The 20315-nt window shown below is 34.9% G+C and overlaps 1 protein-coding gene across 1 annotated transcript in view; it reads right to left on the bottom strand.

The window, feature by feature from the left end:
* LOC111147051 (karyopherin subunit alpha 3) overlaps positions 1-20315 on the bottom strand; it is a 104356-nt gene that overhangs the window by 19885 nt on the left and 64156 nt on the right. The window contains exons 3-10 of the mRNA XM_022502919.1: positions 14273-14362; positions 14051-14080; positions 13909-13961; positions 13687-13782; positions 9981-10066; positions 7482-7568; positions 6948-7117; positions 5548-5592 (exon numbers count right to left, since the gene is read on the bottom strand). Of these exons, the coding sequence (XP_022358627.1) occupies positions 5548-5592; positions 6948-7117; positions 7482-7568; positions 9981-10066; positions 13687-13782; positions 13909-13961; positions 14051-14080; positions 14273-14362 (657 nt within the window). The remainder of the gene's footprint in view (positions 1-5547; positions 5593-6947; positions 7118-7481; positions 7569-9980; positions 10067-13686; positions 13783-13908; positions 13962-14050; positions 14081-14272; positions 14363-20315) is intronic.

The following is a 20315-nucleotide window of genomic DNA, read 5'->3' as shown; positions in this document are numbered from 1 at the left end:
ACAGGGCTCCTAAAACTAATTTCTTATGCAGTAAGAGCACTAGGAACACCTCTTGTTCTAGATTCTGCCTTTGACCCTGTCCCTGACACAGGACTCCTAAACTCTTATAAACTCCTAAGTAATAAGAGAACTAGGAGCATCTTTTGTTCTATTTAGATGACTCTGGGTAGGCTCTTGGATGGATACTGGTTGCCAGAAAGACCAAGCCCTGATTAGAAATTTGGAGTTTTCAACCCTATCCAGAGAGGGGAGAAGGGCTGGAAATTGAGTTAATAATGGATCATGCCTAATGAAGAAACCTGCATAAAAATCCCAATAGTACAAAATTTAGTGAGCTTCCTGGATAGAGCTCCTGCCCTTAGGGCCCTCCTAGATCTTGCTCTTTGTATCTCTTCACCTGTATCCTTTATCATCTCCTTTAATAAACCAGCAAATGTGTTACCCTGAGTTCTGTGAGCCACTTTAACAAATTAACCTAACTGAACTCAAGGACAGGGTTGTTGGAACTTCCTATCTATAGCCAGTTAGTCAGAAGCACAGGTGACAATCTGGGCTTGCAACTGGCATCTGAAGTGTGAGTGCTGGGGTGGGGGTTGCGGACCTGAGAGAAATGAATGCTTAACCTGTGGGATCGGATACTCTTTCTAGGTAGACCGTGTCACAATCAAATTAAATTATAGGGTACCCAGATGGTATCACAGAGATTTGCCTTTTGTTGTGGGGAAAACCCCTATACATCTGGCAACCAGACTTGTCGGAAGTGAAGCAGTCCATGTGAGTAGTAAAGGAGAACACAGAGAGGATGAACACACAGATGGGAAGGGCTGGGATTTTCCCTATATAGGAAGGAAAAAAACTTAAGTTTTTCCTAAATAAATCTGTATCCTTTTGCTGTAATAAACTATAAGCATGAGTGTAACAGTTTTCTGTGACTCTTTCTAGTTCATTGAACTTAGGGTGGTCTCAGGGATCCCTGACAGGCTTATCATCAAGTGTCACTAACAATCAAGTCTCCACAATAACCAATCTGCTACAACTGATTAATTTCATTTGCACCAGCAATACAATAAGCTAGATTTGTACCAAACGTTAGGTAACACTCAAAATTGTCTAGGCATGTTAAGCCATGGATGAACAACTTTGAAAAGGGCAGGAAAACCAAATGCTACAGAGTCACTGCAACTGCAAATTAACTTTAAGAAGCACACTAACTGCAATCTGTGCCCTCCTTAATACCCACCGCCGGGCTCACCCATCCCCCTACTCCCTTTCCCTCTAAAACCCTGTTTGTTTCTCAAAGTCCACAGTCTCTCATGCTTTGTCTCTCTTTGGATTTCTCCCAATTCACTTTTCCTTTTCTTCTCCTAATGTCCTCCATGTTATTCCTTATGCTCCACAAGTAAATGAAACCGTATGGTAATTGAATTTCTCTGCTTGACTTATTTCACTCAGCATAATCTCCTCCAGTCCTGTCCACGTTGATGCAAAAGTTGGGTATTCATCCTTTCTGATAGAGGCATAATATTCCATTGTATATATGGAACATATCTTCTTTATCCATTCATCTGTTGAAGGGCATCTCACCTCTTTTCACTTTGGCTATTGTGGACATTGCTGCTATGAACACTGGGGTACATATGGCCCTTCTCTTTACTACATCTGTATCTTCGGGGTAAATACCCAGTAGTGCAATTGCCAGGTCATAGGGCACTGGGTGTTGTACATAAACAATGAATCTTGGAACACTGCATCAAAAACTAATGATGTATTTTATGGTGATTAACATAACACAATAATAAAATAAAAAGAAGTACACTAACTAAAGAGCAATAAACAGAGACTAACCTGAATCAGTCCAGATTTTGTCTCTAATCTTGTCAATATTTAGTTTTTCTTCTAATATCACATAGGCATATTGTAATCCATAAACCAACTAATTATCTCTACACCCCAAGCCAGCTTCCTCAGCATTCTCACTAGTCTCTGTCTCATAAATCAAGTCACTCCTACTGTTTCATTCCTCTGCCTGCTATTCTTGATTTGTTGTGTCCTACACCTTAAAACTCAAATTAGATGTATATGACTTCCTCTTTTCTTACCATCCATATCAAACCCAGCAAATTTCTAGAGTCTTCTCTTATCTTTCTGAAACATTTCTAGAGTCTTCTCTTACCTTCTTGATATCTAAGCTCTAGTACTGGTGCTAATCTTTTCTCATCCATACCAGAAAATCACCACCAATTTGTCTTCCCAACTCCACCTTCCCCCTAAAATCTACATTCCACTTAATGATATGAATCATTAAACCAGAATACAAATTAGACCATTATTCTTTGGTTTGCAATCAGCTACATAAAAAGGACATAGGGCCCTTAAGGTGGTACATAAGATGCTGTGTGATTCAGACACTGCTAAATTTCTGCTGTATTTTCCCCCATTCTTTGTTTTTATAATTTATTCTTCCATCTCTCTAGTTTTAACAACTGCTTTGCTGGCTCCCTTGATGCCACTACTCAAATGCAGAGCATTTCTTAGAATTCAACTTTTAGCTCTTTTTCCATATTTTCATGAATCCCTTAAATACGATAAATCTCAAGTCTATATTGAGTTTTCCTTCTTAGAATACTGCTATGGAGGAACTGCAAGTAAATCAGAATCAATGTGTCTGCCCTACAATAGACTCATCAACCTTCTCTACCAGTCTCATCCTTTTGCTTTACTCCGTCTGGTGGTTATGGCATTATTACCCATGCGGACTGCTAAATTAGAAACCAAAGTAATTTTTACTTTTCCTTCAATTCGATCCTTTCCTCTCAAAGTTCTACTTATTTTATCTCTTAACACCCAAACTTTTCCTCTTTTAATCATTACTGTTTCTAACTTAGACCTCATCAACTTCTTTAAACCAATTATGATGGTAAAATAAGCCTAATTACATTCATACCTTCCCCATTCCAAACCCTGCATACCTCTTCTCAGTTATCTGACCATAACAGATATAAGCACATCACTCCTCTATTTAAAAATCTTCAATGACTCTCCACTGATCACAAGATAAAGCCAAAACTGTTCAACAAAGGATTGAAAACCCTGTGACTTAACTCCCCAGCAAACATTGGGTTACTAACTACCTGTATTCTCCAAACCCTCCAAGTATGCTCCTGAGTCTTTCTTATCTTTCCTCATATGCCTGAAATGACTTTTCCCAACTTGACAAAGTACTACTTGTCCCAGCTGTATGACATTACATAATTTAACTATCTGCCTCTTTTACCAAATTTGTAAGAGGGAGATAATGATGGTACCAATCTCATTTTAATAAAAAATAAATGAGTTAACATATGAAAAGTGCTTAAAGTAATGCCCCGCACATTTTCAACCCTTAATAAATGTTAGCTATTAAAATAATCCATCTTTGTTACCCCTGTTGCCACTTGTACCACCATCTTTCTCCACAGATACTAGTTTCAAATGTTACTTTCTCAGTGAAGCTTTCTGGTTGCCAGAGAGAACATGCACTCTCATAATTAGCATTTTGGTCATTCCTCTATTTCACTTTTACTCTGTTTTCACACCATATTCTGTATTTATGGGATTATGTTATAAAAAACGCACAGAGTGTGGACATAGCTTCAAGTCTAAGCTATGGCTCTTATTTATCATATAGACCCTTAGGTTATTTTACTTTACTGAATTTTAAACTCTTTATTAATAAAATAGGAGAATAAAACTGATCACATAAGGATACAGTTAAGGTAGAAGGAAATTACAGTAACAGATTCAGCATAGCAAGTTGTCAACAAAAGTTTATTCCTTCCAACTTTTTACCTGCTACTACTGTAAAGGTCTTAGAAGGCAGGGTCTCTACGTCTTTTTTATCTTTGAGCCTACAGTTCAAAGCACAATTTTAGCTTAAGTGGTTAATCCATGTATTTGTTCAACTCGACAAATATACCTGTAACTCAATACCCCTGGCTTTCAAATAAAGATCATCAATAGATGGTAGAAGATTTCATCTGGCTGGAATCAATTCCATAATGTCCTGGGGTAAAAGTCTTGGCGCCAATATCAGATATTTTGTTTATTTTACCTATAACCTTGCGATTGGAATGCTTAGAAATAAATTTAGCAACGAATACATTTTGTGATATAATTTTACTCCTTCTTGCTGTTAAGATAGTTACTACTTTTTTCACTTTTACTAAGTCATGTTTATATTCATTTTAAAAATAGGACAGTATATGACTAAACAGGTTTCACTTAATTTTTATGACATTTCAGGCTAATATGGCACAAATGACAAGTTATTTAGTTGCAAAAACATTCCATCCTAAGAGCTTAAAGTTCTAAAATGAGTAAGAGAAATGTGGTTCAAGGTTAGCAATGTTAGCAAATGCATTTTCTTCATGCCAGTGATAAATCGCACACATAGCTCTGGCAAACACACACATTTTTTATTACATGTGTATGTAAACAAAGACAGCATTATAAAACAGAAACATATAGCAAATCAGAAAGATCTTAGCCGGAACAAGAGAAGCCAAATCAATGCTAGATGAACACTAACTAAATTTATTCATTATTTTACTCCATGGAAAAATAACATTTTGCTTTTTGCTACATTAAGGGGAGTTTTCAGATTATTTAATAAAAAAAAATCTGCTAGAATACATATAGTAAATTCTTAACTAAATCTCATGTAATGACCAAATCACCTGAAAATGCCTTTGCATTTAAACTTAAAAAGAATACTTAAACTTAAAAAGAATACTTGATATTCTTCAATACCATATACCTCCAAAGGTTGTCTTGGGAGGCAGTGTGGTTTCACACAAAGCACACAAAATCTGCCATTGGAAGATCTCAATTTTTTTTGTTTTTGTTTTTTAAGAAGATCTCTGTTTTGAACATCAACTTTAATTCTTATAAGCTCTTCAACCTTGGATGAATCATTTAATCTTTCCCTGAGGCCCAGTTTCTTATTCTATAAGAAATTCTATGATGGCATAATATCAATCCTATTAAAAGTATCAAAAGAGATTTATTTTTTTAAAAGATTTATTTACTTGAGAGAGACAAAGAGAGAGACAGAGCAAGAGGGGGGATGGAGAGGGACAAGCAGACTTAGGGCTAAGCAGGGAGACCAATGTAGAACCCAACTGAGGTCTCAATCCCATGACCCTGCCATCATTGCCTTAGCTAACATCAAGAGTTGGACTCTTAACCCGCTAATGAGGTTTAAAGAAATATGAAGGTGCTTTATAAAGTTTTTACCACTTTATAAATATTGATACTTAAAATAATATGAATGACACAGATAAATAATGACATATGTGAGATTTCTCTGAAGTTTGCATTTTTGCTATCTGGATGATTTAAGATATAAAGTTAATATAATCTTAATTCTATTTCTGAAAAAGGTTAACATTGTGGAAGATTCACAAGTTAATAAAATACATGCTGACACTTACAAAAGTTTAAAAAATAAATAACCCTTCCAGTCCCATCAAGAGCAAAATCCCAAATCTAAGATTCTACTTTACTTACATTTATGTCTGTATGATATATGAGGACACATAATGCTGGCAAAATCTGAGGAAAGAAGATAATAAATAACACTAGAGTTGATGAATATGTCTTTGTAAAAATGAATTTAACTGTGATACAAAAACCAGTAAATATTACTTGCAAAGCAAGAAAAGACAACGTTAAATTTGTTTAAATCTCTATTAGGAAAGTGAAAATCTGATTTCAGTTCAATCTGAAAAAACCAAGAACATAGTTCAGATATTCAATTAAAATATCCAAATAAGTCTGGCAGAGATTAATGCACCTTAAAGGAAAAACAGTTGTTTTCTGTAACCTTCTTTCTAATATATAATGTCAAATGGAAAGAATGAAGATGCAATTATACAATACAGCTAGCTAAAAAATAGCTGTTTTTTTTTTTTTTTGGTAAAGATTTTATTTTTAAGTCATCTCTATACTCAACGTGGGGCTCAATCTTACAACCCCAAGATCAAGAGTCACATGCTTTATTGGCTGAGACAGTCAGGTGCCCCTTAAAAAAAGCTATTCTTTAAAAATGTCATCTCACTTACCTGCTTAAAGAATAAGATAAAATTTTATTTAATTAGCTACTTCAGTCAAATTAAAGTTTCTGATTTCAGATTTAATCAAGAAAATTATAACCAGTACAAAGTATATAGTTTGCTGAATTCAGGCCTTACATATCTTTTTTTTTTTTTTCTTTTAATCTGGGAGGGAGGAAGTAGGGGTGTGAGGGAATCACACTAAGTACCCTTTCTCTAACAGCAAAACACAGAAACTGGTGAAGATGTCTATCACAAAGGTTCACAGTTAACATTTTTTGACAGTCAAGTGATTAAAGGTTGCATAGGATTTTTCAAAAACTTAAAATACTCAGATCCATTTACAACTTAAATGTAGATAGAAAAGTTTTTACTTTAATTCGTAGATTTAACACAAAATATGTCACACATTTAAGAACACTGATTTTGTCAGAAATCTAGAGAAATTTCAATTGGACTTAATGTAAAGTCATTCGAGAACATCTGCATGTAAATATACCAGTTTTATTTGTAGCAATCTCCCTTTTTTTTTTTTAGTAATAAACCAACAATGCAATGTAGTAATAAAACCTTTGAGATTTGGTTTTCTCCTTTTGTATTTTTCTTTTTGAAAGTTGTTTTTTCATGAAAATAGTCAATAAAAAATAAGAATTAGGGTGGATGAACATTTTGTGAGATGCCATAAGATACTCAACTTTCATTTCATGGGAGTCAAAAATTAAATACAATATGTTACTTCAAAGATCTCATAGTTGCAATGAAGTAAGTATATGCATTATTTCATTCCCTGAATGAAAATCTAAAGCATAAACATAGGGAAAATATACCATCTGGGCTTTGCAATTCTTCATTTACCTCCTGAACTGTCTCCATAGGCGGTGGGGGGTCCTTATTCCTGCAGAGATTGACAATGACCCATGTGACGTTCCGAAGGAAGGTGATGGGAATGGAGGGATTGATGAAGGACAGAAGAGGTTTGACAACTCCCAGTGATATGACATAATCTCTACATTGAGGACCATCACCTACAGAAATGAAAATTGTATTTAAAAAAAAATTACATTCAGGATGAGAAAGTCTGAAATGTATGCAATGGCTCATGTTGGGACACTGATGTTCTATGTTTCCTCACCATTAGTCAAGGGCATCAAGTGTTGCTCTTTCTCTAGATTTTGATTTGGAGAACACAAATTTAACCTACAAATCCTGATAGCAAATTGCATTATCTGTTTCAAGACGTACCATCTTAAGTTAGTATTTATGAGGCAAGAAGATAGTCAACCCACGTTAAAATTAGAGGAAACATAGGATGTAATGGCTATGCCAATGTAGGAAAAAAGTTAATTAAGATTCTTAATTAGAGTCTTTCTAAACCTAAATCCAACTTACCTATAATGTTTCCCAAAGCCCATACCGCTTGTTCACAAACATTCTGATGTGGTGAATGGAGAAGTCTCAAAAAAAGAGGTACGGCATCTATAATAAAAACAAATATTGATACTGCAAAATGTTTAAGAGTTTACAGATTTCAGACTAAATAAGCTGATAAAATATACAGAGCCCGGCATACTATGGTTACCCAATTACAGTTCATTGAATGAATAGATGTGGCAAATAACGTTACCATAAAAAATGTTCATTTTAGTATTTTCCCCTAGTAATATTCAAGTAACACACTTATTGAAAAGATTTACAAGTTGCTATTATATATCATTAACTAAAAGAAAACAGCAGCAGGAAATTCTTCCTTTAAGGCATTAAAAAAGAAAAAGATTCCCGCCAAACACATAAACTTAGAATATAATACTTCAGTCAGTACGATCCCAATTGCTGATATGGGAGTTTATCTAAAAAACTGATCATTCCCCTAACTGGCTTATCTTATAAATTAATTTATCATTATAATCTTTACTCTTACATAATTTACACGTTAATATAAGTGTAATGTAAAACACTGATATCATACTCACTTCAGGTAGGAAACTAAATATAAGCCAGATCACTTTTTCTTAAAGTTCAGTCAATTGTGTACTACTTCCAGGATTTTTTGTTGGATCTCTGCACTATCTGTATTATTTACTTAACACTTAAACTAAAATCAACTTTTAACAGCTTTATTGAGATATAATTTATATACATATATGTTTAAGTACACAATTCCGTGATTTTTAGTATTTATACAGAGTTGTACAGTTATCGCTACAATTTAATTTTACATGTCCTTCAACCCCAAAAGAATGCTATATCCACAGCCGTCCTATTGCCCACTCCTCCAGCTTTAGACAGCCACTTCATTTGCTTTCTGTCTCTATAGATTTTCATATTTTGGACATTTTATACAGATGAAATTGTATTAATATGTGGGGTTTTTTTTTCTGGTTTGGCTTCTTTAATTAGCATAGTGTTTTTGAAGGTCATCCATATATAGCACATATCAATGTTTCATTCTTTTTTTCTTGCTGAATAGTATTCTATTATAGAACACATTCTGTTCATCTACTTATATCAGTTAATGGATACTGGGATTACTTCCATGTTTGCGCTATTATACAAGTCTTTGTGTGGACATGTTTTCATATCTGTTAGGTCCACTTAGTAGTGGCACTGCTAGGTCATATGGTAACTCTATGATTAGTCTTTTGATAAACTGTTTCTCCAGAGAAGCCACACCATTCCTACCAGCAATGTATAAGCTTCAACTGACGTCACATTAGTAATTTAACTAATTTTATCACCTCTATAAATAGAAGACCAGTATCATTTACCAGTATCACAAACAGAAAGTAACCAAAAAATTAAAAATGCAAATAAAACATTGTTAATTAAATTATACCTCCTTGCCTTTATTAAAAGTTCTTGTCTAAAACCTGCTACCTTTCTGGTACAACTAATACCTAACTGGGAACGTTCTCCTTTGAAATATCTGAAAGAGACTGGTATTTTCACTAACTGATTCAATGTAATTTATTGCTGTATCATATACTACCTATCATTAAAATCATCTCCAGGGGGACGCCTGGGTGGCTCAGTTGGTTAAGCAGCTGCCTTCGGCTCAGGTCATGATCCCAGCGCCCTGGGATCGAGTCCCACATCGGGCTCCTTGCTTGCTTGTCTGCCTGTGCTTGCTCTCTCTCCCTCTCTCTCTGACCAAAAAAAAAAAAAAAAAAAAAAAAAAAAAAAAAATCATCTCCCGGGACACCTAAAGCCGCTTTTCTTTTTCTTTTTTTTTTTTTTTTAATATTTTATTTATTTATTTGACATAGAGAGAGAAGCAAGAGCGAGCACAGGCAGACAGAGCGGCAGGTAGAGGCAGAGGGAGAAGCAGGCTCCCTGCCAAGCAAGGAGCCCGAAGTGGGACTCGATCCCAGGACGCTGGGATCATGACCTGAGCCGAAGGCAGCCGCCCAACCAACTGAGCCACCCAGGCGTCCCTAAAGCCGCTTTTCTTAACCTACACGTTAAGAGTTCTTGGTGACATCTAATTTTTTCAAAGATTTTTTTTTTTTTTTTTTGTCAGTTTGGATCAATACACGAATCATAGTTAGCCCATCCTGAGGTGGGCAAAATTTTAAAAATGTATGTTACAAGTTAGAAGGCATAAGTTACTCAGCATGTTGGAGGTACTAGAAACAGAAAATATAAAACCTGTTGTTAGGAGATGGTCTCTACCCAAAAAGATAAAACTTAGTTCACTTTTTAGTAGCCACAATTAAAATTATTTAGTGATAGATTAATGATAGCTATGGGAAAGATATCAACCATCAAAAGAAACTCATAAAATTCACTAGTTTAAAATGTTGTAAAAAATTCAGTCTTTACAATAAAACTCCACGTTCTTGCCTTTATTTTTTAAAAACTCCCAGCAAGTAAGGATGTTGTTTTACTTACTAGACTGTACAACAGCTTGAGTCTGTGCAGAAGTTCCTGATGCTATATTAGTTAACGCCCAAGCAGCTTCAAACTGTAATGAAGGACTGTAAAACACAATAAAAAAATCTTGAGACACATAACTACCAGTTAAATTTAGGACCCACAGACCTATACAGTTATTCTTTACCCTGTCCTTGAATTTCACCTTGTTATATCCAATCGGCTACTGTCTCACTGGCTTCCAAAGTCAGACAATATAAACCTACTTGTTTATCCCCACTGGCAGTCACAACGTTTAGCCAGTCCTTATTTTCTTTGACTCCTTCCTTTCCCATAAACATCTAATCAAAAAGTCATGTTGATTTTACGCCCTAAATATTTCTTATATTTATAGCATCACTCTTAAAATCACTGTACTAGTTGAGGCCCTCGCCATTTCACTTGAATACTGTTATAGCCTCTAGACTGGTCTTAAAGCTGAGACCCCATCTGATCCACTACATCATATGCTTTACGTACTGGAGATATTACAAGGTTGCATAATTTTACTGAAAAGATGAGATTTTTACAATTTAGCATTATGATAAAAGACCTCACACAGAAAGTGAAAACTCAACTAGATTTTCAGACAGATAACAAAAGAATGCCACTAATAGCTGGAAATACAAATAAAAGTATCATGGGTGGGATGACCATGATGTGTACAGGTGACAAGGAACAGATCAAGAGAGTGGAAGCTAAGAAAGCATGCAGAAATTTAACAGGGGATGAAACTGGAAAGGGTAGGTTATCAAGTATGGGTATCTGGTCAGGGTGCTGGGGTGGTGAAGGGGAGTAGAACTCAAAATCCTAAGCTTCAGAACTTGGAATTTATTCTATAGACATACTAATATAGAGGGCTACTGAAAAGGAGAGTAAAGAAAATAATGCTGGAGTCCATGGTATGTAGAATGGATAAAAAAGGTTAAAGGCTGATGGAAAGTAAATTATATACATCGAGTTAGGATAGATGGCTGAAAGAATGTAAGTTCCTTTTAACAGAATACCAAGGTGGGAGGGGGTATAGTGGGGAAAAACTGAGAGCCGAAGGTTAGGGACTTAGAAGAAAGCTCTATAAATATCAAAGAAAGTAAGGTTGTTAGTAACAAGGTTAGAGAAATCCAAGAAGGAAAAAGATTTTAAAGAGAATAAATGTCACAGACAGAACAAGCAGTGAGGTTAAAAAAAAAAGAAAGAAAGAAAGAAAGAAAAGGGCCAGTAAGAAAATGGAGTAGCAGGTAAGAACTACATGATGAATTTTGATGAAGTCAGGGAATCAGAGGCAGAGAAGAAGCAAAAGGACAATAAGATCAAAGATGATGAGTTTATGTTGTTCTTGGCTGGAAGAAGAAAGTGTTTTTGGGTTAATCTATTAAGTTAGTCCAGGTAGCTTGGCAAAATACTGGAAATTAGGGCCTTAAGTAAGAAAACAGTGAGATATAAAAAATAAAAATTATAAAGCAGGGAGTATTCTAAGATCACATTCAAAAAAAAGAAAAAAAGAAGATATAGAAAAATAATGTGTAGTAAGTAAACTATAAATGAGCATTTACTCTAAGTTTGATACTGTAGTGTTTTGTGTATATTATTTCCATTCCTTACAACTAACTAATTTTTACTGATGAGGTATCTGAGGCTCAAAAGCCACTTGGGTTTTGGTCATAGCAAACTCTCCATTTAAACCAATGTCTATTTGGCTCCAAAGTTTATGGGCTTTTATATGATAACACAATTTCCCATGACAATTCCATAAAGTCAAATCCAAACAACCAACAATTTTGTTTTTGCTTTGGGTGGTAGCTGTACAGGCCTGTATATATTTAATCATAATTTTTATATATATCCTATATTTCAAAGACACACAGACACACAGATACACACACACACAAAATATGAGCCTATGCCAAAGGCTGGAATGTAAAGTAAAAAAAAGATAAGGAGATCAAGGGAAGAAGGGAGTCCCTAAAAGTACAGGTAAAACAGACTGGTTTTTTATTTATTTATTTAAAAAAAAAAAAAAAAGATTATTTATTTATTTATTTATTTGACAGACAAAGATCACAGAGAGAGAGAGGAGGGAGCAGGCTCCCTGCTGAGCAGAGAGCCCGATGCGGGGCTCGATCCCCGGATCCTGGAATCATGACCTGAGCCGAAGGCAGAGGCTTTAACCCACTGAGCCACCCAGGCACCCCTATTTTTTTTTAAAGGTTTTACTTATTTATTTGACAGAGATCACAAGTAGGCAGAGAGGCAGGCAGAGAGAGAGAGGGAAGCAGGCTGCCTGCAGAGCAGAAAGCCCGATGTGGGGCTCGATCCCAGGACCCTGAGATCATGACCTGAGCCGAACAAAGGCAGAGGCTTAACCCACTGAGCCACCCAGGCGCCCCACAGACTGTTTTTTAAACAGCTGAAATAAAACGTATTTTTACTTAAATACTTGTTACAGAAAATACACATGATTACATAAAATAAGTGTTAAGCATTTTTGGAGGGATGGCTGTAGCACATAATGAAAGCAGAAGGAAGTATTTTTAAATAATAAAAATCCTTTGTGGCAACATTTAATTTCACTGGGGCTCCTGGGTGGCTCAGTCAGTTAAGCCTCTGCCTTTGGCCTGGGTCATGATCCCAGGGTCCTGTGTTGGGCTCCCTGCTCAGCAGGGAGTCTGCATCCCACCCCCTGCAACCTCTCCCTCTACCTGCCACTCCCCTTGCTTACTCTTTCTCACTTTAAAATAAATAAATGACATCTTTTTTAAAAAATTAAATAAAATACTTTGGAGTTAAAACTTTGGTTCTTCTCCGTTAATTCAATGAGTCTTACGATGAGTCTTACGATACAGCACACTGGGATATCTCTTAAACATTAACAGAAATGGGGCCATGCCTCAAAAGATACAAAGTAGTGTTTTTCCCTTTCTATTCTGGAAAAGTATAATCTGATTTTTAATTTACCACAAATAAAAAGCATATTATTTAGACAAATAATCATGGTTGGAGTTCTATTAAAGACTTCGCAGAAGATCAGTGGATCAGCTGGAATATTCCCAGGGTAAGAGCCACTCAGTTCTGGAAACCATTCATGTTGACTCAGTCATGAGGTTAATCTATATATAGACTCATAAGCAAAGAGTGACTCAAACACTATTTGGGTTGTTTTAAAATATTATTCAAAACAAAAACAAAATAAATAAAGACTATAAATATTTGAAGTAAGTTAGAATAGGCAATAAACATAAAGCTAAAATTTTCTTAGAAAATACACACATACTTCAAAAACTAAAAAAAAAACAAAAAACAAAACAAAACTAAACTTCAGATCTTTTGAATATGATCATACAATTAGAAAGTTACATAAAAATATATGACAAATGAGGGGATATGGACATTGGGGAGGGTACGTGCTATGATGAGTGCTGTGAAATGTGTAAACCTGGTGATTCACATACCTGTACCCCTGGGGATAAAAACACATTATACATTTACTTAAAAAAAAAAAAAAGAAGAATAAAATAAAAAAAAATGAAAAAAAAAAGATAAACATAACTTTTAAGATGATTGTAAAAAAAATGACAAATGAAAAACATAATAAATGCAAAACCTAACTGAACTCATTAGTTAAATTATAATCCTAAATTTTCAGTTAACTAAAAATAAGTGAACAGAGACTCAAATCCATACTTACTTATCATCCCTTTCTAGACATTTGACTAGAATTGGTAAAATCCCAGATTTTATTAGGTCATCAATTGGTGGGTTTCTGTCACTGGATAATAGCTTTCTAGAAAAAGAAATATAAGAAATTAACTGCTACAATTTTCAAACTATGAACAGAAAAAACAACGTATTACTTCTAGACTACCAGCTAAGACACCTACAATAACTCCCTGGACAAATTAGTATTTACCTTGCAGCCTGAACAGCACTTAACTGGACCACTGGGTTATCACTTGTGGCATTCTGTAACAGCAAATATAAATTTAAGAAATTTTAAAAATATCAATTTTAAAATACTTCAAAGTGAGAATTATATTAAATTAATAACATACCTGCAATATAGCTTCTAGTGTTACATTTTGCTTAAAAGGAAAAAAAGACAGTTCAGGAAAGAATTTTTTTAAATAAAATTATATTTATTAAGTCTATTTACTACAGTTATGAGTTAATATACATTAATTATCATTGTAAAATTGGTCTTAGATTACAAATGAGGTTTTCTGCTTATAATAAAAATTATTGTAAAAACACTTTATAACACCAAAGTAACTTACTGCTTTAAAATCAGCATCAACATCTGAATCTTCTAAACTTTCTTCTTGGGGAACATTTCTTTTTTTCAGTAAGTGTTCATCTCTTTTGTTCTGGATAAGGAGAACATGAATTAAATGTGCATACTACAAACCAGTAACAGGCTACCTTCTAGATCAGGTAACAAAATTAACTGGTGACAGTACAGCTTTCACACACACACACACACACACACACACGCACACAATTAAACACCAGTAGTTCTGACCAACATCATGCTTCCCAGTCTTTTAATAAAGATTCAAATTTGGAGATGCATTATTACTATAAAAGTCTAGCAAATACATTAAATGGTATGATAGCTTTCACCTAATTACTAAAGCAAGAAGTCAGCTAGATGGGAAAGAGTTCAAAGCTCAAATGTTAAAGTTTGTATGCTTGTTGGGAATGGGGGAAATGGGAATTCATCAGCATAAATGCCACCTACTTGCCATCACCTCAGATATAAACTCTTGCTATCTGGCTTTTAAAAACAAAAATTTTCTACTAGCAAATATATTTCTACATTTTATGGGGTTTCAACTGTTAGTAATGGCAGCAACATGTGCCATTTCACATATCACTTTGGGTAAATCAATCTTCTTTTAAGTTTATAGTTTTTCTATGGAATTAAGTAAAAATAAATTAGATAAATGACTGAATGATTTCTAGGGTGCCTGGCTGGCTCAGTTGGCTCGTTAAGTGCCTGCTTCAGCTCAGGTCATGATCTCAGGGTCCTGGAATCCAGGCGAACCCCACTTAGGGCTCCCTGCTCAGCAGGGAGCCTGCTTCTCCTGCTCCCTCTGCCCCTCCCCACTGCTCATGCACACACCTGCTCGCTTTCTCTCTGTCTCAAATAAATAAGAATCTTAAAAAAAAAAAAGACTGAATGATTTTCAAAATCCTTTTCAACTCAAAATTTCAGAGCTTATACTATCTAGTCTTCAATACAGTATTTATAGAAGTTTCTGATAACAGAAATTATCTGAAGAGGTATTAATATTTATGTTAAAATTCAGATCGAGTAGAAAGTTAAAACTGGAAATATATGCATATCTGCAGTTTACTGGCTTATCTGTATACTATTTTTTGTCCTATGTAGAAGCAAACATGTTTAAACAAACTGAGGTATATATATATATATATATATATATATATATATATATATATGCTAATCATTAGATAACCTATCAACTTGCAGTTTTATCACAGCATACTTCTTTAGCAACTACTCAGTTCTACATTATTTTAAATTAATGTATTTTCCAAATATTAAAATCCATGCATTGATATTTTATATTCTCAAGTAGCTCTCCACAAAATACTTATTAATTTATGGTGGAAAAACTTGGCAGACAGCATCTTGAGGAACTGACAAAGGTTACTATCATGAGTAAAAAACAAATCCACATTATGAGCCTTCTGGTCTCATGTACTGAGAAAACGGTATCATGTCTGTGGTATTCCTACCATAATAACAACCACCACCTGAGGAAAGTGAGACAAACCTAAATCTGCCAATCTACAAGAACTAGTCTGTACTCTTCAAAAATGTAGTCTTGAGAGATAAAGACAGAAGAACTGTCGGACTGAATGAGATTAAGGAAACGTGACAAGCGCAATGTCTAACCCTAGATTGGATGTTGGATTTATCAAGGACATTAGGAACAACTAGCAAAATATGAGTTAGGTCCATGAATTAGATGGTAGATATTTATCTGTTAATTTGACAAATGGACTGTGGTTACATAGGAAAGTGTATATTTTTATGAAATATGAACTGACAAATTAAGGATAATGGGGCATTATGCCAACAACTTAACGGTTTTAAGTGTGTGTGTGTGTGTGTGTGTGTGTGCGTGCGTGTGTGTGTGTTTAAATCAGAGAGAAAGGAGCAAGAATAAGGCAAATACAGAAAAAAGCTAACAAACAAGGAAGCTGGGTACTGGGTAAAGAGTGCACAGTGGTTTTTGTACTAATGTAAATTTGAATTTCAAACTGCAAGTTTGAAATTATTTCAAGACCTAAAAAAAAATCTATGCATTGTACTTTGTCATTCGTACAAGGGTTAATCTTAAAATTTATTATTTCCTAACATTTCTTGGAATTTATTTAAATGTTTCACTAAGGTTTTATCTCATTTTATTCCCTATTTTCCTTTAACCTTCTGAGTCTGAATAATTAAACTTCCAAAGGCCTTTTAGAAATTGTACTCTCTCCATTTCTCCAACTCCACCAGATATTTCAGGCACAATAACAATACATAATAGCATAAATATAACTAAAACCTCCTAAATACACCGATGCCCAATACAGGAATAGCATTTTATCGTAATATATGATGCTTGCGGTCTTTCCCGCCCCCCACCTCGTAAGGAATCACATTTCTATTCTTAATTTGTTAAGATCTTTTTCTTTTTCTTTCTAGCCACAAACAGGTGCTTAATTTTATTAAACTGTACTTCTTTTGCATCTATTGATATGGACATGTAATTTTCTTCTTTCATCTGTAAATGTGGTAAATTAACTGACTTTTTAATGTTAAACTTAGAACCTTGCAATGTAAAAGTTAAACATTTACAAGACCTGGGATAAATCTTTCCTGCAAATTTTAAAAAGATATTCACTACTGGACTTAATTTGCTAATATTTGATTTATAATTTTTTTTCTTATCTATGTTAATAAGTGAAACTGGCTTACAAGCACCTTTTCTCATGCTGTCTAGGTCTCATTCTTGAAGTCATGGCTCTGCTAGCCTCCCAAAATGGGTTGGATAATTGTTACCTCCTTACCTTCTCTACAATCAGTTAATAAGACTGAAATTATCTGTTCTTTGAATGTTTGCTGGAGTTCTAACAGCAAGATTACCTTTTCTATCTTAGGTTGGAAGACAAATGTTTCGCTACTGATATAATTTACTTTAAGATCTCTTCATGTTTTTCATTTCTTCTTGAGTTAAATGGGTAAATCTTTTTTTCCACTAGAAAACTGTTCATTTCAGCTAAGTTTTCAAATCTACTGGCAAAAAATTGTTTATATTCAAACTGTGGTAGATTGTTTGCAAAAATGGCCTCTGGACAGTTTGGTCCTGTACTAATTCTAGGTGTGGCTGTGTGGCTGGGTTTGGCAACGGGACATTAATCAAATGGACTTGAAAAGTGCTTACACATCTAAGAATGTCCTCTCTTGCTGCTCTTAAAATTCTAAAACCACCACGTGAACAACACTGTGCTAGCCAGCTGGAGGATGAGGCTACATAGAAGACAACCAAGGTCTCATCCAAAAGCCAGAAACTTGTGTGAGACCATCCTTGATCACCTAGTCACCAGCTAACCCACCAACTGACCAGAGATGAAGGAAGGAGCCCAGCAGAGATCAGCTGAATTGGCCCAGACCAGTAGAACCACTCTGCCTACCCACAGAATTACTAGCTGACTAAAATGTCAACTGTTTTAAGCTACTTGGTTTTGGAGCGGTTTATTATGTAGCAAAAACTAAGTGATGTACTAATCTTTTAAAACTTATGCTATAGATGCATTAATATGCCTTTTAAATACTATTATTCTTTGTTCTGTATCTCTACTTGCTGTAAATTTCTCTTCTGAAGTACATTTTTAACTGTATTCCACAGGTTCTGACATGTAATATTTTTCCTATTGTTCCTTTCTAGGTAATCCTAATGGCCACTAGGATTTCTGTGATGCTCAACGTATTCAGAAGTACTTTCTTTCTTTCTTTCTTTTTTTTTTCCACAATTATGAGATTTTTGTAACTATCTTATTCCTGGACTTCTAATTTAATTGTATGGTGATCAGAAATAGTCTCTACAACACTGTGAAATTAACTGGTATTTGCTTTACACCAGAATTTCCTGAACCTTCTCAGTCCACAGTATAGGCCAAAAGAAATACCTAAGTTTTCTTATTCAAGTAGTTAGGTCCAAACAACTTAATAGTCATTGGCAGGGGGTCATGGGGCTGTGAAGGATGGGGGGCTGTGGGTATATAAATTGAAAGAAAAAATAAATCTCACTTCACTCTTAAATAAAATATGTGATTAAAAGGAATGCAGTGAGATCTAATATTTAAATTGTGAACTACCTCAATACCTAATAGTTCTGTGGTATCTGAAAGATGTCAAATGTTGCTATGTGTCTCTTAAAAATGTAGCATATCCCAAATGTCTCTCTGATTTCATCACGGAGCCCCATGGTACCTCAGCACACAGTTTGGAAATTATAGCTTTATACTATCACAAAACTATTTTTCATTGGGTTTTATATGTGTTTTTAAACAACACTTGCAAATTAAGTTATTTAACTTTTCTTTCCCCTATTAATTGGTGTGTTTATTAACGACAAGAAAATTTCCCACAATGATTATGTCTTTGAGAAATTCTGCCTTCTAACTTTGTCAATTTTTGCTTTATATATATTTGGACATATGTTATTAAGCATATACAAGTTTAAAGTTATTGTAGCTTCACAGTAAAATGTTTCTTTTATCAAAAATTAAGTGATAACTCCCAAATTTCAATTGATAGCATCCTAAAATAAGCCAAAAATATCTTAGGGCAGAAAATCATACTTTATTCTTTTTTTTTTTTTTTTTAAGATTTTATTTATTTGTCAGAGAGAGAGAGCCCATGAGCGAGCACAAGCTGGGTGGGGTGGAGTGGGCAGAGGAAGAAGCAGTCTCCCCGCTGAGCAAAGAGCCCAACACAGGACTCAATCCCAGGACCCGGAGATCATGACCTGATCATAACTCACTGAGCCACCCAGACGTCCCATCAAACTTTATTCTTCACAAAACAAAAACTATGTATGAGCTAAGGAAAGATAATCCCTGGGCAGGTTTCTGGTGATCTAATTAATCATTAAGGGAAGCTTCATCAAAATCAGTAACTTAAACTGTCCCTTTACTTAATAACCTAGAGCTTTTTACTCTCCTGGACACTGTACTTCAAAAAATTCAGCATCGGGGCGCCTGGGTGGCTCAGTGGGTTAAGCCGCTGCCTTCGGCTCGGGTCATGATCTCAGGGTCCTGGGATCGAGTCCCGCATCGGGCTCTCTGCTTGGCAGGGAGCCTGCTTCCCTTCCTCTCTCTGCCTGCCTCTCTGTCTACTTGTGATCTCTCTCTGTCAAATAAATAAATAAAATCTTTAAAAAAAAAAATTCAGCATCTATAAAAGGTATCTCTTTCTTTTGCCAAGTGGGAGGAGAGCACAGAAGATATGGAAGATATGGAAACTAACCTAGTTTCAACATCTACTTTATCTACACACATACACACACACGCGCACGCGCGCACACACACACACACACACACACACACAGAGATTAGATCCATTTCAAAAGTTCCTTTAAAAATCTGTTATTAATCTATTACCCAACTATGTATTTAATCTCTTTTGACTTTCTGTTTTCTATTAGAGTTGACCCACACAGAATTAACACCTTGTAGGTTAAGAAGGTTAACTATGGGTAATTTCTAAGACTCAACCTAATATTTTTTGAGTTAACAAATTCTGTATATTGACCTCTATATAAAGTTCTTTTTCATTCCCAAATTTCTCTTTACCTTGAAAAAGTGGCTGAATATTCTATACCTAAATTTGTGGAATAAGTCAGCAATTACTTCTTAAACATGTTATAAAAAAAAGATATTATCAGCCCCATTTTGAATGTGACATAATTAAATTTGTTTTTATCAAGCAATATACTCATTGTGTTAAGTCTTATCTAGTTTTAGTTCCTGTAAAATTAAAATCTCTTATTTCACAGATGAGTATGGGGATACAGAGAACCAGCCTAAATTAACTTGTATATCTAGAAAATATCAGTTAAGGGGCACCTGGGTGACTCAGTGGGTTAAGTCTCTGCCTTCAGCTCAGGTCATGATCTCAGGGTCCTGGGATCGAGCCCCATATCGGGCTCTCTGCTCAGCGGGGAGCCTGCCTCCCTGCCTACTTGTGATCTCTCTCTCTCTCTCTGTCAAATAAATAAATAAATAAAATCTTAAAAAAAA

Source organism: Enhydra lutris, unplaced genomic scaffold (assembly GCF_002288905.1).
Source record: "Enhydra lutris kenyoni isolate GAN:26980312 unplaced genomic scaffold, ASM228890v2 scaffoldscaffold15, whole genome shotgun sequence".
NCBI classification, from domain to species: domain Eukaryota; kingdom Metazoa; phylum Chordata; class Mammalia; order Carnivora; family Mustelidae; genus Enhydra; species Enhydra lutris.
The sequence above is the reverse complement of the archived record's forward strand: the minus strand, read 5'-3'. Positions and strand labels throughout refer to the sequence as shown.